Raw genomic sequence first — 27,956 nt, 5'->3', positions numbered from 1 at the left:
CAGACCTGCTGCTGGCCAGCAGTCACCACTGCAGGGGGCCGATGGCGGCCCCCAGCTCCTCCTCCTCCTCCTCCTCCTCCTTCAGCTGGAAGGGCTTCACCGGCCACTTCACCCTGACCACCGGCTCCACGTGGTCCTGGAGGCGGTGCCGCTTCATGTGGGCGTTTCTACTCTTGATCTTGTCAAACACCCTGCGGAGCCAGAGGACGGGCAGGCCTCAGAGACGGGAGGGGGGGCTGCCCCGAGGGACCCCAGAGCGGGGAGAGGGCAGTACCTCTCGCACTCGCGGCACGGGAACACGCCCTGACTCTCCACGCTCCCTGGCGCCTCGGGGGTCCGCCGGGGGCCGGCGTTTGGGCTGGAGTTGAGGATGGACTCCCTCCGGAAGCTCTTGGTCTTCATCTTGAAGTCGGGCGTCGGGCGGTGGCTGGGCGTCTCCCGAGGGCTGCCAGTGGCCTGTGCGGAGGCAGAAAGCAGAGGAGGCAGGCGGCCTGGGGCTCGCGGGCCTTTGCCGGGGGCCCTGCCGCCCGGCCCCTCCGCTACCTTCTCCTCCGGCCTCTCCGCCTCCTCAGGCTCTCGCTTGGCCCTCTTTTCCAGCCCCGGGACCCGGCCGCAGTCAAACTTGAGCATCTTTTTCCAGATATAGTAATACTCCACACACTGTGCCACCGTCTTGGTTTGGATCTGGTGGGGACGACACAAGCAGGTGCTGGCTCCCTGGGATTGGCCCTCAAGGCCTCACAGGCCAACGCCGCCCCCTTCTTGGGAAAGGACTTGCTGTGTCCCAAGGAGGCAACAGGCCCAAGTACTGGGGCCCCTGCCACCCACAGGGGAGACCTGGATGGAGTTCCTGGCTCCTGGCTTCAGCCTGGCCCAGTCCTGGCTGCTGTAGGCATTTAGGGAGTGAACAGATCTCTCTCTCTCATGCTGCCCCTCAAATGCATTAAAAATATTTTTAAAATAACTTCTGTAAAAACAAAACAGAAAAGTTTCACTGCTCTGGCAAAAATTCTCAGGGAGCTAGGCTGGCGGTTGAGTGTACTCCCGGAGACACTTTCCCCCAGGGGTCTGTGCCAGCTCTGCACGTGCGCACAGCTAGGAGCCAGCACACGCACTGCCTGGCTTAGAAACAACACCACACAGCACGCTCCCGCACGACACGGAGCAACAGGGGCCAAACGAACCATCCCCTCCAGACAGTGAAAATGGGCAAAATCAGCCACTGGCCAGGGGAGCCCGAGACAGGAAACGCGCTACCTCTTGCCAGCTGGTGGCCTTGAGTTTCTGGGCCACAGCCCGGGAAGAAGGACTCTGGGCAGAGCAGACGGCCTGAGGTGGCCACGAGGCTGTGTCCACCTGGAGCACAGGGCGGGGGCGGGCCAAGGGGGGACACCGCCCACAGGAAGCTCCCCCGGGTGGAAGGAGTCCCCCCAGTCAGTGCTGGACAGCACACGCCAAGCCGGGGAGTGGCCATCAAAGGGAATGAATGGACATGAGCCCGTCACCCCCACAGGGCCTGGAACAGAGCCTGCCCCCAGCAGCCGGGGTGGGAAACCTCCCGGGGCATGGGGTGCAGAAGTGAGCAGGGCCTCGCGATAAGGAGTAATTCTCTCAGGCAGAGAGCTGCCCCGTCCCAACCAGAAACCCAGAAGCCAATTCGAAAGCAACAATGTGGGTGTGAGAACAAAGTGGAACCACATTAGTAGGCATGCAAACGTACCCAGCACACGAGGAACTGCAGTCAGTGCAGGAAACAGGACAACCAGGGGAACACGAAGCCAGCAGAACGTTCGCACACAGCGCAGACGTGGGGGTAGCAACAGCAGCAGTGACACAGACCTCACGCAAACCGCTGGCATGACAGCTGCGTGTCCAGCCACCCTGAAGCGACCGACACACGGGTGGGGGCTCCACCAGTAACCGCGGAACGCTCTGCAGCACTCGACCATAAGTCAAGAAGTGGATCACGTTCGGGGCTAGCCACGGCTGTCCATCAAGGACAAGCCATTCTCTGCCCACTGCAGCGACAGAGGACTTGGCAAAGTCCTCAGACACACGGAGCCCAGTCCCTCGCGGTCGGGGAAGGAGAGCGTGCCGGCCTGAATGGGAACGAGCTCCCGACACACCTGCATCGGGGCTGAGAGAGGCCTGCCGTCTGCCACCTCGGCTCCGCCTTGATAAACAGCACCACCACCACCACCACCACCACCAACAGCAGCAAAGAAAAGAGAGAGAGAGGGAGAAAAAAACTAAACCTAAAGCAGGCGGAAGAAAGCAAATAATAAATAGCAAAGCACAACTCAATTAAACAGAGAAATCAACAGAACCAAAAGCTGACTGTGTAGAAGATCAGTAACTGCGCAGACTCTGGCCGGGCTGACGAGCAAGGTCAGGACCGAGGGCGGCAGCACCCTGACAGGACGCTCTGGCTACTGCGGCCAAAACCGAGATGAAACGCATGATTCCTTGACAGACACTGTTCACTCCAACTCAAGAAGACAGGATAACCTGAATAGCCCCGTGTATGTTACATAAGTTGAGATTACACTTCAAAACCTTCCCACAGGGGCCGGCGCTGTGGCGTAGCAGGTAAAGCCGCCACCTATAGTGCGGGCATTCCATATGGGCGCTGGTTCTAGTCCCAGTTGCTCCACTTCCGATCTTGCTCTCTGCTGTGGCCTGGGAAAGCAGTGGAAGATGGCCCAAGTCCTTGGGCCCCTGCACCCACTTGGGAGACTCGGAAGAGTCTCCTGACTCCTGGCTTCGGATTGGCACAGCTCCGGCTGTTTCGGCCGATTGGGGAGTGAACCAGCGAATGGAAGACCTCTCTCTCTCTCTCTCTCTGTGTTTCTGTAACTCTGGCTTTCAAATAAATAAATAAATCTTTTTAAAAAACCTTCCCACAGGGCTGGTACTGTGTTGTGGTGGGTTAGGCTGCCACCTGCAGTGCCAGCATCCTATATGGGCACTGGTTCAAGCTCTAGCTGCTCCACTTCCCATCCAGCTCCCTGCTAATGCACCTGGGAAGGCAGCAGCAGACGACACAAGTGCTTGGGCCCCTGCCACCGACGTGGGAGATCAAATGGAGTTCCAGGCTCCTGGTTCAACCTGGCCCAGCTCCAGCTATTGCAACCTATAGGGAGCGAACCTGTGGATGGAAGACCTCTCTGTATCAACCTCTCTCTCTCTCTCTGAAACTCTGCCTTTCAAATGAATAAAGAAATCCTTTTAAAAAAATCTTCCCACAAACAAAACTCAAGGCCCAGATGGCTTCACTACCAAATATTTAAGGAAGAAGTAAAACTAACCATAAACAAACTCTTCTAAGAAAGATGTGGGAATACTTCCCAACTGAATCTCTGAGGTCAACATTACTCTGACAAAGATCTTACGAGGAAAGAAAACTAGAGACCAACACACCTGTGAACATAGATAGAAGTTCTCAGCAGAACCTTAACAAGTGGAATCCAAGAACAAATAAAAAGGACAATAATGCACTGTGATCAAGTGGACCTCATTCCAGAAATGCAACGCTGGCTTCACATCCAAGCATCTATGTAGTTCACTCAAGTGACCAAAAAAGAACTGCGTGAACACCTCAGTAGACGCTGAGCAAGCCCTGTTATATCCAACACCTGTCTCTGATATGAGCTCCCAGCAAACTAGACGGAGCTTCTTCAATGGGACACGGCATCTGCAAACCCGACAGCTAGCACCACAGCCAGAGGTCGAGACTGGATGGCTTGCCCTCTAAGGTCACCGTTTCCAGTCGACACTGCACTGGGGTTTCTGGGCTGCAGCAACCACACGGAGACAACGCAGATGGGCAGGAACAACAAAACCGTCCTCACTGGCAGACGGCATGACCGTCCATGCAGAAGAGCCAACGCCATCTACAGAAAGGCGGCAGAACCCCGAGTTTGGCACCAACACCGCAGACCCACTGAGCTTTCAGTTCTATGCACCTGCCACAAACCATCAGAAATGGAAGTTTTTAATAAGTACAACTTATAGCTGCATCAGAAAATAAGAAGTGTTGAGGAATAACTGACAAAATATGTGGAGCAGCTGTACACTAAGGACCAGGAGGAATTATCGACAACATAAGTGGGGAGACAGGCCTGTTCATGGGTCAGAAACTCCATGTGGTTAAGATGCTGTACTACCCAACAAAACCCTACCAGGCCGGGAGGGGAGGTCCTGGCGTATTGGCTAAGATGCCAATTAAGGCACCTGCATCCCATATCTCCGTACCCGGGTTTGCTGCCCCGCTCCAGCGCCTGACTCCAGCTCCCACCGATCACACCCTGGGAGGCAGTGATGATTCAAGCCACTGGGCTCCTGCCTCCCCCTGGGAGACGTGGACTGGGTTCCCAGTCCCGACTGTTGTGGGCGTGTGGGGAGAGAACCAGTGAGGAGAGCTCTCTGTCTCTCTCTGTGTCTGTGCTGCAAATAAATAAATAACATTTTTTTATTTGACAGGTAGAGTCATAGTCAGTGAGAGAAGAGAGACAGAGAGAGAGGTCTTCCTTCCATTGGTTCACTCCCCAAATGACTGCCACGGCCGGCGCTGCGCTGATCCAAAGCCAGGAGCCAGGTGCTTCCTCCTGGTCTCCCATGTGTGTGCAGGAGCCCAAGCACTTGGGCCATCCTCCACTGCCTTCCGAGGTCACAGCAAAGAGCTGGACTGGAAGAGGAGCAACCGGGACTAGAACCTGGCGCCCATATGGGATGCCGGCACCGCAGGCGGAGGATTAACCAAGTGAGCCACGGAGCCGGCCCCCAATAAATAACAATTTTTAAAAAACACAAGCAGGCCTTTTTTTTTTTTTTTTTAGTAGAAATTGATACACTAATTGCAGAGTTCATATGATAATGCAAAGGACCTAGAATAGCAAAAGCAACTTTGAAAAGAGTAACAAAGTTCAAGGACTGACTTTACCTAATTTCAGACTTATTATAAAACTACAATAATGCAGAGAGTGCGGCATTAGCTGAGTAACAGAGGAACCAATGGCACACGATAGAGTGCAGATGCAGGGGCAGGTGGACACACATGAGCCAAAACCAACTTCACAGCTCGTGCTACAGAGTTACTCAAAGGGAACTGCAAACCTAAGTATGTATTTTTTTAAAAAAATATTTACTTCTTTATTTGAAAGCCAGAGATAGAGAGACAGAGAGACTGATCTTCCATCCAGAGGTTCACTCCCCAAATGACCACAACAGCCAGGGCTAGGCCAGGCCGAAGCCAGGAGCCAGGAGCTTCCAGGTCTCCCACATGGGTGCAGGGGTCCAAGCACTTGGACCATCCTCTGCTGCTTTTCCAGGTGCATTAGCAGAGCGCTGGATCAGGAGTGGAGCAATGAGGTCTCAAACCAGTGCCCATGGGGGAAGCCGGCATGGCAGTCAGAGGCTTAACCCAGTGTGCCACGACGTCAGCCCTGCAAACCTAACTATAAAGCCCAAAACTCTAACATTTCCAGAAGCAAACACATGAGAAAATATTTATGACTGTTTAGGAAAAGACTTCTTAAATCAACCCCAAAAGCATGAACCATAAGAGAAAAATTGATAAACTAGACTGTATCAAAATCAAAGTTTTTTCTTGAAAAGATATTATTAGCAGACCTAAAAGTCACAGATTGGGAGAAAATGTTGACAAAGCATCTATCTGGATAAAGGACTTCTGTCCAGAACAAAGATCGACAACTCAGTAACAAAACCGCGAGCACTCCAATAAAGACACAGGTGAAAATGCGCCCAGGCACCTCCCCAGAAGCGGCATCACGGACAGCAAGCAAGCATGCAAACAGACGCCCAGTGTCACCGGCCATCATCTCTGGTTCAGAGAGATACACACACAGTCGCTCTTCAGGGAGGCTGAGATCAAGGACCAAGCATGTCACTGAAACCTCGGGTCCTGCTGGCAGGAGTGGGGACGGCACAGCTGCCCTGGAAAAGTCCGCAGCGTCCTGCCAAGCGAAGCTTGCACCTGCCACCTGACCGGGCCGCTCCACGCCCAGGAACGAGGCTACTTCAAAACCCTTGTGGAAAAAACTACAGCTGGATTTCAATTTTTTTTGCACAAAATAAACTTATCATTCAGTTCCATTTTCTATTAACTTTCTGAAATACCGTCACATTTACCGCCACCCTGCCCAGGGGGTAAAGCAACTGCCCACAGAGGCTTGAACACGGACGCACCCGGACACGCACAGCAGCGCAGTGACTGCCCCAGACTGGAGGCCCTCCCTCACCGCTGAGGGATTCAGCTCAGCTGACCTGCCCAGGCTGCGAGGAGGAAGCTGCACGACGCACAGCCCATCTCTATAAAACTCCACAAAACGCAGACAGACCTACAGTGGTGGAGGGCAGATCAAGGCCTGGCTGGGGACAGGGGGTGGCGGGGTCAAGGAGGAGCCTGGTGACGAACATGTTTATCTTGACGGTGGTGATGGTCTGATGAAGTCAACTCACCAAACCTGTGCCATCTGGTGTACGTCAAGGTTTGTAAAGAAGAGGAGACAGTGGGAGCCGCTGTGCGGCACGACCTCACCCCCTTCAGCTGTCCGTGTGCGCGCAGACGCTGCCCGGCAGCAACACCGGTGAGCGCCGGGGCAGCGGTGCTTCTTACTGCGTCAGGAGCTGCGTGCAGGACTTGGTGTGGGGCAGGGAACGCATTTTGGTAAGTCCTCTTTTTTTAATTTTTTTTAAAAAGATATACTTTATCAATTTGAAAGGCAGGATAACAGAAAAAGAGGACAGAAGGAGAGAGAGAGATCTTCCATCTGCTGGTTCACTGCCCCCGGAAGTCTCAATGGCCAGGGCTGGACAAGGCCAAAGCCGGGACCCTGGAACTCCATCTGATCTCCCACGTGGGTGGCAGGGGCCCCAGCACTTGGGCCATCATATGCTGCCTTCCCAGTTGCACTAGCAGGGAGTGGCCGGGACTTGAACCGGCACTCCTGTAGGACGTGGGCGCTTAATCCCCAGCACCACCTGGAGTCAGTCACAGCCCTGGAAACAAGGGGCTGTTACGAGCGGAGCCATGCGAGCTGGTGAGGTCCTTGGGCCCTGCTCGCTCAGCTCCTGGGTGAGGCCTTGTGTGCAGCAGCCACGCCTGCCTTACCGTCTTGTGGATCAAGTAGAAGTCCTTCTTGTGGGCACAGAACGCCTTCTTGAAGAGCCTCTTCTCTATGGGGGTCCAGATGTCTGAACCTATGGAGAACAAGGCCAACAGGGAGGACGTTTGCCCTCTGCCACCACGGTCCTGGCACCTCCCTGCTGCCGCTGCCGCCGCTTCGCACTCGGCCACACTGGCCTTGATCGATCCTCACAAACCCCACGCAGCCGCTGCAGTCGCCACTCGGCAGCCGCCCCTTGCAGGGCAGGTGAGGGCCGCACTGCTTGGCCCCAGGAATGGTGGGCCCAACTGCTGAATCTGAGCCCAGCTCTCCTGCCTTGGCCAGGATGCCACCCCCATGTGGCTGGAAGAGCCCGAGGCAGAGGGCAGAGGCGGGGCTCTGACGGGCCCAAACTGTCCCAGCCGTCCTTCTCCAGTCACCTGTGTAGCGGTAGTCAGCAAGCGGGTGAGTCCGCGGCTTCTGGGGTCCTCTGAGTAAGAGGGTTTCCAGGGCAACCTGGAATGAGAGGGGGCGCGGGCCACTCCCAGAGGCAGAAATGATGGGGTGGAGGACCACCTGTGCAGTTTCACTCATTTGAAAAACACAACCCCACTGCGGTCCCTGCCGCCCAGGGCCACCAGCCTGGGAGCTGTCTAGGGCACTGAGCGACGTCACTGCACAGGACAAGCGAAGCTGACACAGCCGTTTTTAGCAAGACTTTCTCAAGGCCGTTGAGCTAACTCTGGCAAAGGGTCTTACTCCATTGACGGCAGCACTGGGAGGGGCCGCCCGGCCCAGAGCCCCCATTTCACTTTCTCCACAGCACTTGCTGCTGTGAGTTAACAACTTTCTACGATGCATTTCCTGTTCGACTCTCCTAAAGTGGAAGCCCCGTGACAGCAGGGATCTTGTCTCCCTCCCCATTGAGGAGCCCCGGTCAGGTGAAAACCCAAGGCCCCTTGTGCCCAAAGCATGAGGGATTCCAGGATGGAGATGGTGGAGCTGTAACCGACGCGTGCCTGCGCCAGCACGGGCAGCCAGTGAGTACCCAGTAATGAGCACCCATCATCCTGCTGCAGACCCACTACGTGCCAGGCACCGCCTCCCAGCTCCACACAGAGCAAGGCCACACTGGACCCTGGCCTTGTCCCAGCACCCAGAGCTGGAAACCGCTCAGCATGTGAGGAGGGGCGTGCAGCGGCACAGGCGTTCACTTGGCACCAGAGGTGTTGTTCGAGGGGTTTTCATCAGAAGATAGAGCTCAATACACAAAGCACATTAACACAAACCTGAGCCGGTGCTAGCGGGCTGCCCCCACATGCTGCGCCCCTGCTGGGGCTCCGGGAGGCAGTGACTGAGCCTGTATGTGGACGCCCCTATGCTCAGTTCCCAGGAGCACCAGAGAAAGAGCATGGCATCCCGAGCTCTCAGTGGCTGCGAGCCCAGCCCCGGGTGGGCAGCACAGGGAGCGGTCAGGGCCCCGCCTCACCTGGACGCTGCCCTGAGCCTCGTGCAGGCAGTGCAGCGCCAGCTCCAGGTTGGTGCCGCCTCCTGGCATCACGCTGGAGCAGGCCACATTGCAGAGTTCTGTCACTGTGGGCCCCGGCAAAAGGAGATGCAGGGGAGTCAGCAGGGGCTGGTGGGGCTTCTCGTTCCTCCCCTCCCTCACACACTGACCCGGGGGCGGGGCAGGCTGGGGGCAGCTAGGGCGAGCAGGAGCGGCGGAAGCCCTGGCTGCACACTTGCTCAGGTGCAGCCACCAGGCAGGACTCAGGGTGGGAGGAGCAAGGTGCACTGACTGCAGCCAGCACCCAAACCCCACCCCTGCCCTGGGGACACTGCTGCTTGGTCAGGTGGAGATGGCAAAAAGAGGGGCCTCGGGACCCCGCCCAGGGCCTCAGCCACCTCTGTCCTGTGTCTCTGGGTTGGTCATCACGTCGCCCCACGGCTTCCAGACCAGAGATGCCACGTGCTCATCAATTCCAGCCAGCGACCTGTCCTGCAGCTCCGGGATATCAGCCTGAAACCGGCTTCCTATGTTGATGTGTCTGAAACCAGGCCACACACAGGTGCGTGAGACGGACAGGTGACTGGGGCTGGAGAGGCAGCAGAGGCATGGGCGTCTCCGTGTCAGGTGTGTGACACCCTGGGCGTGGTGTGGGTGCTTCAGAGGCCTCTCCGGGACACTCCCACCTTGCTCCTCCCTCCGGTGCTGCCTCTCTGGGCCCCAGTGCCTTGCTCTGGGTCTAGGATGGGGAGCGCCATGCCTGAACTTTGCCCTCAGCTACCACCAACTCTGCCTAGAACCCTCTGCCCGGGCGCTCGGCCCCCTGCAGCCAGAGATGCCTATGTGGATAAAGCAATGGCGGGGCCTCCCATACACACACAAGGGGAACCTAGCGCCTCTCCTAGGGAGCCCCAGGTGCACTGTTCCAACTCACGGTTCAATACTGATCTTGGAGTCGTCCTTCACCACACAGATGCCAAAAGAGCCGTCCCCTTGATCTAGGAAACAGTGGAGAGCGGCCCTCAGCGCCTCAGCTCGCCTTGGTGGAGGCAGGCTCCATGAGGGGTCAGCGGCTGAGGTGATACACAGCGAACATGGACAGACACCTCGCTAAAGCCTCCTGGGCCACACAGCTTCGGACTAACACACTTTCTTTCTTTTCTTTTCTTTTTTTTAATTTTTGACAGGCAGAGTGGACAGTGAGAGAGAGAGAGAGACAGAAAGGTCTTCCTTTACCGTTGGTTCACCCTCCAATGGCCGCTGTGGCTGGCGTGCTGCGGCCGGCGCACCACGCTGATCCGAAGGCAGGAGCCAGGTGCTTCTGGTCTCCCATGGGGTGCAGGGCCCAAGCACTTGGGCCATCCTCCACTGCCTTCCTGGGCCACAGCAGAGAGCTGGCCTGGAAGAGGAGCAACCGGGACAGAATCCGGCGCCCCGACTGGGACTAGAACCTGGTGTGCCGGCGCCGCTAGGCCGGACTAACACACTTTCAAGACTGATCATGTGGGGCTGGCACTGTGGCGTAGTGGGTAAAAGCCGCTGCCTGCAGTGCCAGCATCCCATATGGGCGCCAGTTCAAGTCCCATTTGCTCCACTTTGGATCCAGCTCTCTGCTATGGCCTGGGAAAGCAGTAGAAGTTAGCCCAAGTCCTTGGGCCCCTGTACCCGTGTGGGAAGCCTGGAGGAAGCTCCTGGTTCCTGGCTTTGGATCGACGCAGCTCTGGCCATGGCGGCCAATTGGGGAGTGAACCAGTGAATGGAAGACTTTCCTCCTCCCTTCCTCTCTCTTCCCCTCTCTCTCTCTCTCTCTTTCCCTCTCCTCCTTTTCTCTTTGTGTAACTCTGATTTTCAAATAAATAAATAAATCTTTTTTTTTTAAAGAAAAAAAGTAAAGTAACCAAAATGGGTTGCAGTTGGTAGGAAGAAGTTACCAGCAAACTGAACACAGATCAATGAAGATAATGCATTCTGACCAACAAGGAAAAGAATGAAGCAAAGTGGAGAAAGCCCCGGAGAAACACAGCACACAATGAAGTGCAGCCACTGTGTGTACTGGGAAGACCAGAAGGGGAGGAGAGGAAGAAATCTCAATGCCAATGGCTGGGGCTGGCAGGTGGCGCAGGCTAAGCCACCACCTGGGACGCCTGCAGCCCGTTTCATGTTCCAGCCACACTGCTTCCAATACTGCTTCCTGCTGCTGCGTCTGGAAGGCAGCAGACGATGGCCAAAGTCCTCGGGCTCCTGCCACTCCCAGGGGAAACCTGAGAGAGTCCTGACTCCTGGCTTCCGTCTGACCCAGAACTGACAGCTGTGGGCACGTGAGGAGTGACCCAGAGGATGAAAGATCTTTCTTTCCCTCTCTCTCTCCTGCTCTCCCACTCAAGTAGATGAAATGTAAATACATACTTTAAAAAACAGGGGCAATGTGGCACCGTGGGTTAAGCCACCATTTACAATGATGGCATCCCATATCAGAGTGCTGGTTCAAGTCCTGGCTGCTCCTCTTCCGATCCAGCTTCCTGCTAACATGGCAGGGAAGGCAGTAGATAAATTGCACAAATACTTGGGCCCCTGCCACCCATGTGGGAGACCAGGATGGAACTCCTGGTTGCTGGCTTCCACCTGGCCCAGCCCTGGCTATTGTGGCCACCTAAGTAATGAACCAGTGGATGGAAGACTCTCTCTCTCTCTCTCTCTCCCTCCCTTCCTCTCTCTCTCTCTCTCTCTCCACCCATACCCTTCTGTTTCTCCCCCTCTATCACTCTGCCTTTCAAATGCATAAGTCTTAAAAAAAAACCTACAATATATACATCCAAGAAGCTCTATGAACGCCAAGTAGTGTAAACACAGAGAGATCCACATCCAGACAAAAAGCTGAAAGTCGAAGATAAAATCCCAAACGCAAAGTGAGGACGAAACCTGCTGACGTGTGAGGAAATCCCAGTGAGAGGGACAGTGGACTGCTCAGGAGCAGGCGCCTCGGAGGAGTAAGACGAGGACGCCTGCCCTGCCCTGCCACTTCTTTCCAAAAGCATGACGGGGCTCCGCCCAGGACCATTAGCCAAGAAAAAGTCGTAGAAGACATGCAGATTGGAAACAGGGAAGTAAAGCTCCCTCTGTTAGCTGATGACATGACTGGTATACAGAAAATTCTAAGGAACCTATTTTAAAAACTCAGAACTACTAACTGGGTTTAGCAAGGGCACAGGGCATGAGATTAGTATAGAAATCAATCATTATTTGACAAACCAGGAGTAAACATCTTTTAAAAAGATTTACTTATTTGAAAGGCAGAGTGACAAGAGGGCGACAGAGACAGAGAGTGTTTTGATCTGCTGCCTGACTTTGCCGAAGCCAGGAGCCTGAAACTATCTGGAGCTCCCACGTACCACAGTGGCAGGGGCTCAAGTACTCAGGCCATCTTCTGCTGCTCTCCCAGGTGCATTAGCAGGGAGCTGGGTTGGAAGTGGAGCAGCCAGGACTTGAACTGGTGCCCATGTGGGATGCTGGCTTTGCAGGTGGTGACAGCCTGCTGCACCACAGCGCTAGACCCCAGTAATGGCCATATTTACATACCAGTAATGAAATTAAAAAAACAGTTCTAGTCGCAATAGAATCAAAAAGAATTAAATATTTAGGTTTAGCTGTTAACAAAAGATGCTTAAGACTTACTGAAAACTGTGAAACACTCTATTGAAAGACATTGAGCAAGTAAATGGAAAGACATCCTTGTTCATGGGCAGAAAGGCTAGGACAGCCACTCCCCTGGCTGACACACAGACTTAGCAAACTAGCTGTGAGAATCCCTACTAGTCCTAAAGTCTGAAGACGCATGGGTTTGGGAGCTACAATCCTGACAGGGAACGAGAGCGTTGGAGGACTCACATCTCCCGTCTCAAACCAGTCACAGAGGTGCAGCGAGCAGAGTAGCGTGGTGCTCGGGAGGGGCGCCTGCGCGTGTGGGGCCGGCGCTGCAGCATGGCGAGCTGGGGGGCTGCGGCGCCGGCGTCCCACGCGGGCGCTGGTTTTAGTCCTGGCTGCTTTGAGATCCAGCTCTCTGCGGTGGCCTGGGAAAGCAGTGGGAAATGACCCAAGTGCTTGGGCCCCTGCACCCTTGTGGGAGACCCGGAAGAAGCTTTTGGATCCTGGCTTTGGCCTGGCCCAGCCCCAGCTGTTGCAGGCAATTGAGGAGTGAACCAGTGGATGGGAGACCTCTGTCTGTCTCTTTCTACCTTTCAAACAAATAAAAGCTAGTAAATAGTTTTTTTAAAAAAAGTGTGGTACTGGCATAAGGACAAACATGGGACAGAACTGAAAGCCCAATAATAAACCCATACACTTAGGATTGTCAACAAGAGTGCAAAGACAGTTCTATGGGAATCATCTTTCCAACAAATGGTGTTGGAACAGCTGGATAGCCACACCGTAAGCAATGAATATGGATCCCTACCTCACACCATATACAAAAGATAACTTAAAAATGCAGTGAAGACCTAAATGACAGAGTCAAAGTCATAAAACTCTTAGAAGAAAACCTTGGAGTGACTGTTCGTGAATTACATTTCAGGAAAAAATTTAACATTTAACACCAAAAGCACAAGTGACAAAAGGAAAAATATATCAAAATCTAAAACTTTTGGACCACAAGTGATAGTATCAACAAGATGAAAAGACAGCCCACAGGATGGGAGAGGGATCTGGGAAGGGGCTTGCGTCCAGAACATAAGGAACTCCTGGAACTCAGTGATAAAGAGATGGTCGTTTCATGTTAAGAAACAGGGCAGGGTCCAGACACTTCTTCTAAGAACATACACAGTGGAAGGCAGCCAACATCGCTGGCTGTCAGGGAAATACAAATCAAAACCACAATGAAATACTACTTTACACCTGCTAAGTTAATTACAGCAAAAAGCCAGGCATCGACAAGTATCGGCCAAGGGGTGGGGAAACCAAGACCCTCATACGTGGCTGGTGGGGGCGGGGAATGCTGCCAGTGTTGGGGAAGCGTTGAAACAGACAGTGGTCACGTGACTCGGAGAAAGAAAACACATCCACAGCAGACGCCTGTGCAGGAAGGCTCTTCCCAGCTTATCCCTCACCGCCGCAATGTGGAAACAAGGCTCTCCGCCAAGCAACGCAAGAGCAGGCAGACCAGACGTGGTCCGTCCCTGCGGCGGAACGAGCTCTGGCACCTGCCACCACAGAGACGAACCCTGGAAACACTGTGCTAAGTGAAATGATCGGACGCGGAAGGCCGCACGCTGCACAACTCCAGTTCCAGCCAACCCGCAGAAGCAACACAGACGCAAGGCTGCCTGGGGTCCGGACTGTTGGGATACAGGGCAGGGGTGACTTCTAGAGGGTTCAGGCTTCCTCCAGGATACGACAATGCTCTACAATCAGACTGTATGGGGAGGGGCACACGCTTGTAGATATCCTCAAAAACGGGATTTTTTTTATTCATTTTATTTGAATGGTAAGGAAAGGGGGAGAGAGAGACAGAGATGTTTATTCCCCAAGTGCCAGAAAGAGCCAGAACTGGGCCAGGCCAAAGTTAGGTGCTGGGAACCTCATCTGGGTGCCCCAGCCATCACCACTGCCTCCTGGGAGCAGCAGCAGGAAGCTGGAATCAGTAGAGCCAGGCCTGGAGCCCAGGCACTCTGATGTGGGATGCAGGTGTCCCCGCTGGGATCTTAACCACGGTGCCAAATCCCTGCCACATGTCACACGCGACATGGGTGACGTGTATGATGTTGGATCTCAGTAATGATGTTGAGATGAGCAGGCAGCAAGATGGTCAGGCTAAACGGTCTCTGTTTTCTTTCCAGCTATAAAATTCCAAACACCCAGGGCTACTGGTCCCAGATGGCTCTGGGGTACTTCTGGGCAGCAGCGGGATCCTCAGGCCAAGCACCCCATAGCCAGAGAGAACCACTGGACCAGATGCTACAAAGGCACGCGCAGTGGCCCAGGGCAGAGGGGCTAGGCAGCACGAGAGGGAGCAGCCCAGCCCTACTCACCCAGCACGGAGCTGCTGAGCTGGCTGGGCCCAGCCTGGGAGCACGTGGAGCAGAGCGTGTTGAAGTAGAGCCCGGAGCCCTCCCGGATGGGGCTGAGCATGGGAGGCGGCGTGTAGGGGGAGCACTGGAACAGGCCCTGCAGGAGGCGGTCCACCAGGAACACCGGGGAGCGCAGGCAGCTCTGGTGGCCCCCGGGGCTCGGCGCCCTGAAGGCCGAGGGCGGGGGAGGGATGAGCAGCGCCTTGGACTGGGGGCGCTTCTTCCGCTTCCTGTGCTGGCCGCCCTCCTTGCTGTCCCTCTCTTCCTCGTCTTTCTCTTGTCCCTGGAGAAGGGAGTTGGGGACCACAGGCATTCACTACAGCAGTCGGTCTTCAGGTCAGCAAGCAGGCCGGAAAAGGGGACAGAGGGAAAGAGGACGTGGCCACGCCTGGAGCCTTCAGCAAACAGGGCCGAGCAGGGCCTTGGGCAGCTCTGCCCCGCCGCCACACCCAAGCCAGCCCCGAGACACCAGGTGCGGGGACGTTCCACGGCTGAAGCCCCAGGAGGCCCGAGGCTGGGGATCTGGGAAGCGTGGGAGGACGGCGTGGGCTCTGGTGGCCAGCACTTACCGAGTGGGGCCAGGGGGGAGTGGGCCAGGGGACCAAGTGGAAAAAGCAGCTCCTGCGGGACCCGGGCATCTTTGGCCCCAAACACTGAGCACGAGTGCAGCACAAATGTCTCATGGGGTCCTTGTACAGTTGAGAGAGGCCCCACAGCGTGATCACTGGTCACCAGGAGATCTCCACCCCTGTTGGCCTTATTCCTCTTCATCCCCCAGGACTCAGCTCTGACAGCTCCGCCTCCAGGAAGCCCTCCCTGATCTCCTCAGGCTGGATCAGGAGCCCCTCGGAGCTCCCCCAGAAATCCTCTTCCACCAGCCCTGCCCACTCTGGACTGTCACTGTGTGGCACAGGTCTGGGACTGGGAGCCAGGCTGTCCCGGTTAGTGCTATGTCCCCAGCTGCCCCAGCCCAGGCCAGCACAGAGGGCTCAGTGAACACGGAATGACTGAGCGGATGTGCAACCCGAATTCTTCAGTGTCAGGACTTTCTAGGGTGTGGGGTTTGGGTTTTTCCCACGGCTTCCGCCAACAGCTGGGAAGGGTGGCAGAAAGGCAGCAGGCGGTGAGCCCCCACCTGGGCCAGGCTCCCCAGGGCTCGGCTCCCCGGAGCCACAGACACCAGCATGGGGATCACCACAGAGGCTACAGCCGTGCTGTCCAAGGGCTTCTTGGCTCGCGGGGGAGTCTGTCCGTCCCCATCTGGCCTCAGAGCCTGTCTTGGCGGCTTGCAAAACTCTGTGCCAAACCCCTGAACCCAGAGAAAAGGGGGCTCCTTAAGGAAATGGCAGGCAGGGACAAGAGGAGCTGCCCCAGGATACAGGGGAAGCCCTAGAGGCCTCTCCGTGGAGAACAGGCCAAAGACAGGGCTGGGCAGCTGCTGCCACCCCACAGCCACAGCCACAGCCAGCCCTGACCCTGAGCCCCTGCGCACACCCCCCAGGACAGAGCCCCCAGCCTCACCTGCTGCTCCTGCTTGCCCCGTGGGGACGGCCACTGGTCGCTGTGGAAACACATGTGGCTGTTGAGCCCCTTCTCCGTGTAGAACATCTGGCTGCAGGTCTTGCAGACGTACGTGCTCCTTGGCTCTGGCCACTCGCCAGGGCCCCCGTTTTGGTGGCTGCTGGGAAGACAGGCAGAGGGGAGGATGGGAGAGTGGGGCTCGCCCCCCGTCAGGGTGCTCTGGGAGTCTGGACCACCTCTAACAGATGCAGGCTTTGCCCAGATTCTGCTGCTTGCAGCGTCCTCTTCAGCATGGAGGCACCCCGCTCGCTCCCCCAGGGCCGGCACCAGAGCCACAGAGGGTGCCTGCGGCAGGGGCACCCCAGGCAGGTGGGTGGGGCCGCAGCACGTACCATGCGCCTGCTGCGTGCTCGTCCCTCGAGGGATGGGGTATCCTGTAGACGTTTCCACCCTGTAGAGGAAAACATACCTGAGGCAGTGCCATGGGAGTGCAGAGCTCAGGGAGAGCCAAAGCCACGCGCCTGGAGGACATCAGAGGGTACCCCTGGCCTGGCTCAGATAGGACCAAACATGCAAATCGGATGACAGTGAAAACTTTCGCACCACAAGAGACACTGTAACTAAGACAGAAAGACAGCCCCTGAAACGAGAGGGTGCAGCTGACCGCGCGCGTGACAAGGGGCTCGCATCCAGAGTATGAGGAACTCCCGAAACCTGGGCACAAGACAACACAGTGACCACCGCCACGAGCTCTGGACAGCTTCTCCCAAGAAGACACACGGCCGCCAGGCACAGCGGCACCTCCAGAGGAACACAATGCAAACCACGAGCTGCCACCTCCCGTGGCGGTTCTGACACAACAGCACGCGTGCAGGGCGGTGGGCAGCCTGGCACTTCCTCAGACGCCGGGCAGGGAGCTGCACGTGGCCAGGCAGTTCCATTGGCAGGCATGCACATCCACACAACCTTGGAGGGAGAGGCACGCATAGCAGCTCTCCCCACAACAGCAGTCCGGAGGAGCAAAGAGCACATGGTCTGTGCACTGGAACCCACTCGGCTGGGCACACAGTGAGGGCGCGACGGTCACCTCCGCTCAGGGGAACAGCGGCACACCATGCTGGGGAGGAAGGCCAGCACCGGGGCCACACCTTGCTTGCAATGCACAGGAAACGTGCAGAACAGGCCAATCCATAAAGCAGAAGGCAGAGCTGCTGTTGCTGGGGACTAGGGCGACGACAAATGGGTGCCGGACGCTTGCTGGGGGATGAAACTATTCTGGACACCTGGGGAGACAGCAGCACCATCTCCTGAATACCCCACAGACCGCCAGACTGTGCACTTTAAAGTGGTGAATTCTGGTATCTGAATGATAAAGCTGTTAAAACAGCAGCAGCACCTGCAGCACCGGCATCCCATACAGGCACCGGTTCAAGTCCCGGCTGCTGCACTTCCCATCCAGCTCCCTGCTAATGCTCCTGGGAAAGCAGCAGAGGACGGCCCAAGTATTCGGGTACCTGCACCCATGTGGGAGATCTAGAGGAAGCTCCTAGCTTGTGGCTTCAGCCTGGCCCAGCCCCAGCCACTGCAGCTATCTGGGGCATGAACTAGTGATGGAAGACCTTTCTCTCAGTCTCTCCCTCTCTCTATGTAACTCTTACATTCAAATTTAAAAAAAGAAAGGAAGGAATGGCTGACAGGAGGGTGGCAGGGTCCCCGGGGAGACCGCATGCACAGGAACCGAGCTGACACTCAGCACCTCGGGCACGGCCTGCAGCGTCAGCACACGTCACTGGTGCCAGGAACCGAGCCTCAGGCGGGGCAAGCACGCGCCTACTCCAGCAGAAGGATGTGAGGCAGGAGGTTCTATCTCCGTGGCCTGAAGAACCCAAGGATGCGAGAGGCCAAAGCCAGCAGAGCTCAGTGAGACAGCAGCTGACAGGCACGCGGCTCCTCGTCCTCTGAACCTGACTTCCTTCTCTGTGAACATCGCACTAAGGACTCCCGGGGTCGGAGTGACAGCAGCGGGACAACCAGCCCCCGCCCCGCCCACTCCTCGGGCCACGCGGCATAGGGCTCGGGTACCTGGATTCTGTTGAGGACTGTCAGCTTGGTCTTGGCGTCCCGGGGCGGATCTGCCGGAGGCCCAGCTGAGGAGAAGGAAGCCATGGCCACCTGGCTGGGAGACGCCGCGCAGCACATATCCATCTTCACCTTCTCCTTGCGGAAGCCGGAGAACCGCTGGGCCCTGGGGTGACCTGAGAAGAGCCGGTAGCCTCCGCCCCGGGAGCAGCCTGGGCCCTTCTCGCCTTTCGCGGCCCCCGAAGCTGTGCTGTTCTCGGCCACGGCCTGCTTCCCGGGCAGCTCATCCGCTGCTAACTGGGTCTGCCGTGGGCCTACAGCAGGAAAGATGTCCCCCAGGTCCAAGGTGCCTTTTGAGGACCGCAGCTGCTTGGCCAGGGAAGAGATGTCTGGCTTCCCGCATGGGTCCAGAGCAGGTGCTGTGAGGGCCGACGGTGCAGCAGCCACTTTGAGCCCTCCCTTGGCGTCTCGCCTGGAGCTCCCCGGGGAGGCCTCCCTGGGCCCTGCGGGCACCGGCTTCCTCCTGCGGGCTGGGGATCCCTCTGGTTCTGGGTTTCCGGGCCCAGCATGGAGAGAGTCCACAGGCGGTGCGGGTGGCGGAGGCTGCTGGGGCCACGGCTTCAGGGTGGCCTGCTTGCCCTCGGGCCCCGGGAGCTGCGAGGTGGCGGCGGCCACCTGGGCATGGGAGAATATCCTCTGGGACTTGGTGATCATCTGCAGCACCTGCATCTGCTCGTGGCTCACCAGGGATTCCTGCGACTTCAGGAACAGCTGGCGGAAGAGCGGCGTAGCGTCGGACGGAAGCCCACCCGGTTTCTGGACGTCCTGGGGACCAGGCTCCCCGGGGCTCTGCCACGAGAAGGAGTCACAGTCGAACTTGCTCTTCTTGGAGGCCCAGGCATCGTCTTCGCCTCCAGTATACCGGGGGTCGCCTGGGGCCTCAGCGGGCCCCTTCAGGAGTGTGGGAGGGAAGGCCGGCATGTCCTCGGTGCCGGGGCCGGTGCTTGCGCTGGACAGGGGCTCAGCCGAGGGGGAGGCGCTGCTGGGCCCGGGGCCAGACTCACAGCCCTCACGAGACGGCACTGCAGGGGGCTTGTGGACCACAAACAAATTGCTGCCTTTGCTCTTGGGGCAGCCTGGCAGGTTCCGGAGCCACTGGAAGTTGTGGCCCGAGGGCTGGGAACCGGCAGGGACTGTCTGGCTTCGGAAGAGAGGCAGGCAGGCAGGCAGGGCACCACCCTCAGGCCAGCCCTCCAGACTGGATGGGAGCTGAGGCATTGGGGGCTCCGACTCCAGTGGGTCAGGGGCACCATTCTCAGCTGCCCTGGAGTGGGTGGCTGCCTCCTTATGGGAGGCGCGAGGCTCCTCAGGATCCTCGGTGCCCAGGGCTCCCAGGGCTGCAGGAGTGCTGGCTGGGGTGCAGGAGGACGCCGACGAGGTGGGGCAGGGACAGGCTGAGTTCCTCCCTTCGCTGTCCGCAGGCCCCGCGAGGGCCGGGCCAGGAGAAGGCATCTTCTGGTGGACGATGCTGCTCACGATACAGCGCAGGAGGTCTCGGTTGGGCAAGAGTGCGCTGGGGGACCTGGCTTCTGGGGGCCCCAGGGAGCGCAGCCCACCGGGGGCCAGCTCATGGGGGTGCGGGGCGTCTCCGCAGGCCTCCTCTTCCGGGGGGGCTTCCTTCAGGATGCACAGGCCGTGCTGGACCTCGTAGTGCCGGCGCAGCGAGCGGTAGTCGCAGTAGCTCTTGCTGCAGCCCTGCTCGATGCACACGAAGGGCTTGGTCTTCTGGTGGGTGAGCATGTGCCCGGTCCTGGAGGCAACACAGAGGGGTCAGCCTCCGGCGCAGGCGCTGGGCGGCCCCAGCTCAGCCGCTGCAGGGTCCCCGGGAGGAAAGATGCCCGGCAGCCCAGAAGGGGCAAAGCCTTTCTGTGGAAACAACCATGGGAGCCGGCTGCTCCCTCAGGCCTGGGCACAGCTGACACACAGGCTTTGCAAAGCCCCCACAGTGCAGAGCAGCAAATTAGAAGGCCGCGTGGAGAGACGGAGACCTGCCTAACTCCCAGGCTCTCTCCAACTCACTGGCCTGGGGAGCCGCTCTGTTTTCCTTTACAAAGAGCCCACTGGCATTCTGAGGACAGCCATGGCCTCACCTCTGTTAACAGCAGAGTCTGTGCCTGACCTAGTTTTCCTCTGTGGAGACCGCTACCTGGAAGCCCCACAGCGGAGAAGTTGGCTGACAGAGCCCAGTCAGTACAGACTGTCTCCGGCCCCACAGCCCGCCGTGCATGGAAGCCCGCACTGTACCCACGGCGAGTCTGCATCTACACTGACCCCTTCAGAGTACCCAGGAGTGAGTAAGTCCCCACTGCTGCCCACTGTCCTGCTCTGCACGGCCCTTGCAAAGTGGGCTCACGGGCGCGGCCACGAAACAACAAAGCCTTCCCCAAGCTCAGCCCTGGCGTCCTCTGAGGGAAGCCACAGAGAAGGAATCAGGAGAGCTCGGTTCCAGCCCTGTCTACTGCTAACTTGTGCCAGGAGCAAATCTCTGCCTTCCTGGGGTTGGTGAGAGGGTGAAAAGCCAGACAGGGGCTGGCGTTGGGGCGCAGCAGGTGAGGCCGCCACCTGCGGTACCAGCATCCCACATTGGAGCACTGCTTCCAGTCTAGCTTGTCAGCAGTATGCCCGTGAAGGCAGCAGATGATGGCTGAAGGACATGGACCCCTGCACTCCTGTGGGGAACCCGGCTGGAGTTCAAGGCTCCCCGCTTCAGCCTGGCTCAGCCCCAACTGTTGCGGCCATTTGGGGGGTGAACCAGAGGATGGAAGATCTCTCTGTCCCTCTCTCTCTCTGTCATTCTGCCTCTCAAACAGAAAGAAGAGAAGAGGAGAGGAGGGGAGAGGAGAGGAGAAGAGAAGAAAGAGAGAGAGAGAAAGGAAGAAATGAAGAAAGAAAGAGAAAAAGAAATGGAGCCAGGCCGGCACCATGGCTCACTAGGCTAGTCCTCTGCCTGCGGTGCCGGCACCCCAGGTTCTAGTCCTGGTCGGGGTGCTGGATTCTGTCCCGGTTGCTCCTCTTCCAGTCCAGCTCTCTGCTGTGGCCCGGGAAGGCAGTGGAGGATGGCCCAGGTGCTTGGGCCCTGCACCCGCATGGGAGACCAGGAGGAAGCAACTGGCTCCTGGCTTTGATTGCGCCGGCCGTAGTGGCCACTTGGGGGGTGAACAGCGGAAGGAAGACCTTTCTCTCTGTCTCTCTCACTGTCTAACTCTGCCTGAAAAAAAAAAAAAAAAAAGGGGAGAGAGAGAAATGGAACCAGCGCTGTGGCATAGCAGGTAAAGCTGTTGCCTGCAGTGCCAGCATCCCATATGGGCACTGGTTAGAGTCCTGGCTGCTCCACCTCTGATCCAGCTCTCTGCTGTGGCCTGGGAAAGCAGTGAAGATGGTCCAAGTCTTTGGGCCCCTGCACCCATGTGGGAGACCCGGAAGAAGCTCCTGGCTTCTGGTTTCAGATAGGCACAGCTCTGGCTGTTGTGGCAATCTGGGGAGTGAACTAGCAGATTGAAGACTTCTCTCTCTCTCTCTCTCTCTGCCTCTCTGTAACTCTTCCAAATAAATAAATAAATAAATCTTTTAAAAGAAAATAAAAGAAATGAAAGATGGCGCCAGCAAGGCCTGCTGTGGAAGTGAGGAGCACCCTAAAAATGCCAAGCCCAGCTCCCCTGCAAGTCTTCTGGTTTGAAAACAGCCTGGGCTTCTTCCCTTCCAGGCAGAAAGGCTATCAGCCCCAAGACATTAAGAACAAAGGCAATGTTGTTCCTACATCTCAGGGCTTTCTTCTGAAAATCAAGAATTAAAAAAAAAAAAAATCAAGAGTTTTGAAAAACAAAGGAGACAAAGACGATAAAGGTTGAGGAACAGCCTCAGAACCCGCCCTGCTCCCGCACTGCCCCAACCACACTCCTCAGGGAGGCACATCTGGTCCCCCAGACAGCCCAGGGCCTCAGCCAGCAGACCTGCGGTCCCCCCTGCAAGGCGAAGCAGCGGCTCCTGCACTGGGTGAATCTGGGGGCTGGGAAGAGCGACCGTCCAGGGCAGCGCAGCCCCTGCCCAGGGGACCCTCGGGAACGGGAACGGGAAGGGGGCCCAGGGGGACCCGCCGCCCTCCAGCCCTGCGTACAGGTGGTCCTGCCGCTTGAAGGCCTTGCTGCAGATCTTGCAGACGTGCTTCCGCTCCTGGCTGTGCGTCAGGTAGTGCTTGCTGAGCGAGCTGGCACTGCTGAACAGCTTCCCGCACAGACTGCAGTCCAGCAGAGGGTTCTGGGGCGAGCTGTGCTGCCGCTTCCCTTTACGGGCACTCCCCGAGGCGGCCCTGCCTCCGTCCTCGGGCTCCTTCGGCACCTTGAGCACGCCCAGCCCCAGGTCTGTCAGAGGGAGGAAGCACAGGTTAGACGCAGGCCCCGGCTGGAGGACCAGGCGGCCGTGGGGAAGTTGGCCAAGACTCCAACTCCAGCCACTCTGCATGCAAGAAAATGTGGCTGAGGAGCAGGAGAGGGAGCCGGCGCCACACCTGCCCACAGCGCCTCGTCTGGGTGCTGCACACAAGGGACCGGGTTGTGGCAGGCTAAAGCGCCTAGAGGAAGCGTGACCAGCACGGACAGGGCTTGGGGCCAGGTCACGGCCTGGTGCACTCCAGAGGGCAGTCTGCAAATACATCCTCCAAAGCCTTGGGGAGCGTACACCCGTGACTCATCCGCCCAGTTCTGTGGGATTTTGACTGAGCAGGTAAACGCAGGAAGAAGTAGCTCACCCGCCGCTGCTTCTCCCAGTGACATGTTAGAAACAGCACACGTCTGACAGGAGGCACACATGCGACTGTGATGTTGTGCAGAGGGTCTAGGACTCACACACTTGCAATCGAACTGTAGGAAAACAGCCGACGGAACAAAAGGTGTCCATGCCGTGCGGTGGCGGAGGAGGCAGCCTGCCGCGGAGCGCACGCAGCCCAGGCCTGAAGCGGAGAGTGCAGTGGAGGGGCTGGGTCTGGAGGGGCTGACTGCTGCTGGGGCTCCAGGGCTCTGGGCCGGGCTGCGTGGGTGACCGTGAGCCAAAAGCTGGGGGGCCTGGGTACGAGCCTCTGCCCCGCTCACGGCCTGGATTCCCATTCTGGCAGCAGCAGGCACTCACTGCATATTTGGAAAATGAACCGTGGAGGATTTTTCTGCCCCTAGGTTGGTCTGCAACAGGCATCAGGCTACCTTAGGAGAAGGGCAAGTTTAGAAGGAAGTGTTTACCCAGGGCGCTGGGGGACAGGAGCAACAGCCCAGCAGGCCAGGGCCTGAGGAGGGAAGGATCTGGAAGGCGCATTCTCCCAGGCTGACGAGACGCAGACGCAGCATGGAAGCACCTGGGCTCTCACCCAGCCCCGCCGGGGCCGTGGCCTCCTGTCACTTAACTTGCCTGCCTTCCTCTTCTCCGCGTGAGAAGTCCCTGTGACAAGCCGACAGATACGCCCGACAGCTCCAACAAGGAGAAGCCGGACCTCCCGGGGGAAAGCATTCAGTCTTACCAAGCTACCTTAAAGTGTGCGGTAAAGCAACCACTAAGCTACAGAAGAAGAGGTTTTAAAAACTGTCAAGAATTGGGGCCGGTGCTGTGGCACAGTGGGTAGAGCCGCCGCCTGCAGTGCCAGCATCCTATATGGGTGCCGGTTCAAGTCCTAGCTGCTCCACTTCAGATCCAGCTCTCTGCTATGGCCTGGAAAGGCAGTGGAAGAAGGCCCAAATCCTTGGGCCCCTGCACCTGCGTGGGAGACCTGGAGGAAGCTCCTGGCTCCTGGCTTCGAATCGACGCAGCTCCAGCCATTGCAGTCATCTGGGAGCGGACCAGTGGATGGAAGACCTCCCTCTCTCCCTCTTTCTCTGCCTCTCCTTCTGTGTGTAACTCTGATTTTCAAATAAATAATTGTCAAGAAAACTGAAAACCTGGCCAGCAGAGCCACAGGCCCAGGCAGTCCCTGGGTCTTACTGGAAAGCAGAGCTGTCTGGGCTTTGACCCTGCTCTGCAGCTCTGGAAGAAAATGTTCCAAGAAATTGGCCAAAATACTCAACGTAAAACGCCATGCACAGAGCCACTCAGGCGGTCTAACAATGCCACAGGCACCGGGACGATGGTGTGGGGAGGACCTTTGTGTACAACAAACACCCTGAAACAATCACGCTTCACGCCGTCTCCGCGGCACTCAGCGTGCCGGCCATGTCCGTGTGCTTAACGGCTTGTGTATGGGAGTCAGGGCAGATTTTTCTTCCTTGTGACTTTATTTTCTAAGCTTTAACAAATATATATTACTTCTCCAATTAAAAAAACTAACGTAAGTATGTGTACTGATGTGGGCTTGAATTTAGGTTACAGAAGTAGAAAGAACTGAAATTTACTATTTGGTGGTAAAATTGAATTTTTTCCCATATGATAAAATATCCCATCAGGAAAAGTGAGACTAGGTTAATGCATTTACAGAGCCCTGTGAAAATCCAAGGAAAGTGACCGTCCTCCCAGTCCCCCAGCACGGCGCGCGGCCAGCTGCACCACCAGCGCTTGCCAGGCAGCTTCTGCGGCCCGGGGTGAGAGCCTGACCCGCTCATCTCTTCGTTCCAGGGTTTCATACTCGCTCACTGTTCCACTACGAGGGCAAGGCCAGTGCCCTGTCCACTACGCCTTGTGCAGAGTGGGGACTCTCAGAAGTTCCCATCCTAGCCAAGAGCTTCACAACATTTCTTAAGCTGTTTTTTCCAACCAACGTGACCGCCTGCTTTCCCAAGGCCACATCAAGTGTGTCTTCCCCATGCCAGTCTACTCTGGCTCTCTCAAAGGAGAGCCGACCGTCGTGTTTCATGAGTTCAGATTCTCTCTGGCCTCGGCTGTGGAGGGGAGGGGCTGAGAACAGAATCAACGGCCTGTCCAGAATTAAAGACGCCAACGCTGGTAGAAAGAAGCAAAGTGTGTTCCCCGGGGCTGGGAGGCTGTGACGGGCTTCCACCCCCACCCCTCTGGCTGCCACTCTGCGGAGTGGCAGAGAGCAGATGATGACTGCCCCAGGTCACCGAGGACCACAGGGGGCCTGGGAGGGTCAGACAGCCAGGCAGCGCGATGCACAGGAGCCCGGCTCATTCTGGAAAAGCGCCAAGAGCCCGTGAGACATGCTGGTGGGCAGTGCTGTGCCCTGGGACACAGGTGACTGGGACGAGTGCTCCATGCCCCTTAGTAGGAAGGGGGGGGCAATTCCCAAGCAGGAAAGAAAGTCACTGTGCCCTGAAGCAGCTGGAGGAGAGCTCTTCCTCACTGGTTCCCGCGGCCGCCCATGGCCACCCGTCGGCCGCCCGGCAGAGCCTCACCTTGCAGGGCCGTCTGCGACTCGGGGTCCACATACTCGTCTAGCAGCTTCACGGAGTCGCTGTCCTTCCCCGAGTACAGGGACAGAGCATCCAGGTTGTCCTCCAGCGCCTCGCTGGGCACGTCGGGGGTCGGCAGGCCGGGCTCCAGCTCCAGGCCACTCAGGCCAGCATAGAGCAGGTCCCGTGTGTCGGGACCCAGATCCCGGTTGAGGGTGTCGCTGCAGTTGAGCCCTTGGCCCTCAGAAAATGAGGGGAGGTGCACTTCTGACGGAAGGGCACCCTCGTCCCCCAGGCCGTACTGCTCCATGGCTGGCCCGTCAGGTCCTGGCCAAGGCCTGCTCTCCGGAGGAGCAAAGCTGTGCCTGGTGGGAGAGGGCCCTTGATGGCAGCCAATTCCTGAAAATGAACAAGGAGGATTCACAATGACGAGGTGGCAACACAGCACAGGGGTACAGCACAGGCTGAGAAATCTAGCAGACCTGCATCTGGACCCAGCAGCCACATCACCTTGGGCAAGTCACGCCAGCGCCACAAGTCCAAGATTCCCCATCTGTAAACTGGGCATAAGAGCAGGCCAGCACTGCAGCATACTGGGTAAAGCTGCTGCCTGTAAGGCAAGAATCCCATACGGGCACCGGTTCGAGTCCCATCTGCTCCACTTCCAATCCAACTCCCTGCTAATGCACCTGGAAAAGCAGTGGATGATGGTCCAAGTGCTTGGGCTCCTGCACTCATATAGGAGATCCGGATGAAGTTCCTAGCTCCTGGCTTCATCCTGGCCCAGCCCCAGCCATTGCAGCCATTTGAGGAGTGAACCAGCAAATGGAAGATCTCTCTCTGTCTCTCCCTCTCTCTATATATAAATCTGCCTTTCAAATAAATAAATCTGTAGAAAAAAAAATTAAGGGTAGGTCAATCCTAATGGTTGATATAGGATTATAGTAACATGGTGGCCTAAGACGACCACTTTCTCCAGCTAGAAACACAGAAATATGACAAAAGGTAATTTCTAACGCATAGACAAGCTCAGAAGACAAGTAAAACCTTGGCCTGCCAGCAACAACAAGAAAGGTCAAAGCCAGATATATAAACTCAAGTTGCTCTCTCCCAGAGCTGTGTGGTCCATGGTGACAGCACTGGTCCGTGGCAACGAAGCACTGGGCAAGGCACTAGCCCAGCGGGAATGTGCGGAGAGTGCACAACACAGCCTGAATGTGGAAGACTCAGTGCAAAAGATGCCAGTTCAGTAAGTTTTTATATAGATCAAATGTTGAAATGATAACATTTTAAATATAATGGGTTCAACATGTTAATTTTGACTATTTTTTAATTTAAAATTATTGATTGATTGATTTTCACTTATTTATTTTAAAGGCAGAGCTATAGAGAGGCAGAGAGAGAGAGAGAGAGAGAGAGAGACAGACAGACAGACAGACTTCCATCCACCTGTTTACTCCCCAAATGGCTGGAGCCGGGCTGATCGGAAGCCAGGAGACTGGAGCCTCCTCCAGGTCTCCCAGGTGAGTGTGAAGACCCAGGCACTTGGGCCATCTTCTACTGCCTTCCCAGACACATTAGCAGAGAACTGGATTGGAAATGGAGCAGCCAGGACACAAACTGGCACCCACATGGTATGCTAGCACTACAGGAGGAGGCTTCACACACTATGCCACAGCGCAGGCCCCAAATTATTTATTTTTAATCAGAGAGACAGACAGAGACCTTCTGCCTACTGGTTCACTCCCCAAATGCCAACAATACTTTAGCATGGGCCAGGTGGAAGCCAGGAGCCGGGAACTCCATCGGGTTCTCCCATATGAGAGGCAGGGCAGAGCACTTCAGCCGTCCCTTGCTGTCTCCCAGGGTGTGCACCAGCAGGAAGCTGGAACTGGGAGCAGAGCTGGGATTCAAACCCAGGCAGTCAGATGTGGGAGGCAGGCCCCAAGCAGTGACTTGACCATTAGGCCAAATGCCTACCCCTGTGTGTTTCTATTTTTAATATGGTTTCTTGCAAATTTTAAATTTAAAGTTGAAAATTCCTGGGGCTGAAGCTGTGGCACAGTGAGTTAAAGCCCAAGCCTGCAGTGCCGGTATCCCATATGGGTGCCAGTTTGAGTCCCGGCTGCTCCACTTCCGACTTAGCTCCTTGCTATTGCCTGGGAAAGCAGCAGAAGATGCCCCAAAGGCTTGGGTTCCTGCATCCCTGTGGGGACCCAGAAGAAGCTTCTAGCTCCTGGCTTCGGATCAGCACAGCTCCAGCCACTTCGGCTGTTTGGGG

At 56.9% G+C, this 27,956-nt stretch overlaps 1 protein-coding gene across 1 annotated transcript; it reads right to left on the bottom strand.

Annotated features, from left to right (window-relative positions):
• Nucleotides 1–22: 22 nt before the first annotated feature.
• On the bottom strand, nucleotides 23–25,985 carry ZNF541 (zinc finger protein 541). Its single transcript, XM_062177526.1, has 15 exons — nucleotides 25,679–25,985; nucleotides 22,468–22,711; nucleotides 18,297–20,103; nucleotides 16,607–16,665; nucleotides 16,215–16,374; nucleotides 15,829–16,002; nucleotides 14,655–14,976; nucleotides 9,569–9,632; nucleotides 9,033–9,175; nucleotides 8,617–8,720; nucleotides 7,568–7,643; nucleotides 7,133–7,221; nucleotides 544–684; nucleotides 275–456; nucleotides 23–191 (listed from the first exon to the last, which is right to left on the bottom strand). The coding sequence occupies exons 1-15, from the start codon at nucleotides 25,983–25,985 to the stop codon at nucleotides 23–25; spliced, it is 4,041 nt and encodes a 1,346-aa protein (XP_062033510.1).
• Nucleotides 25,986–27,956: the final 1,971 nt, after the last annotated feature.

This window comes from Lepus europaeus, chromosome 19, assembly GCF_033115175.1.
Source record: "Lepus europaeus isolate LE1 chromosome 19, mLepTim1.pri, whole genome shotgun sequence".
NCBI lineage: Eukaryota > Metazoa > Chordata > Mammalia > Lagomorpha > Leporidae > Lepus > Lepus europaeus.
The sequence above is the reverse complement of the archived record's forward strand: the minus strand, read 5'-3'. Positions and strand labels throughout refer to the sequence as shown.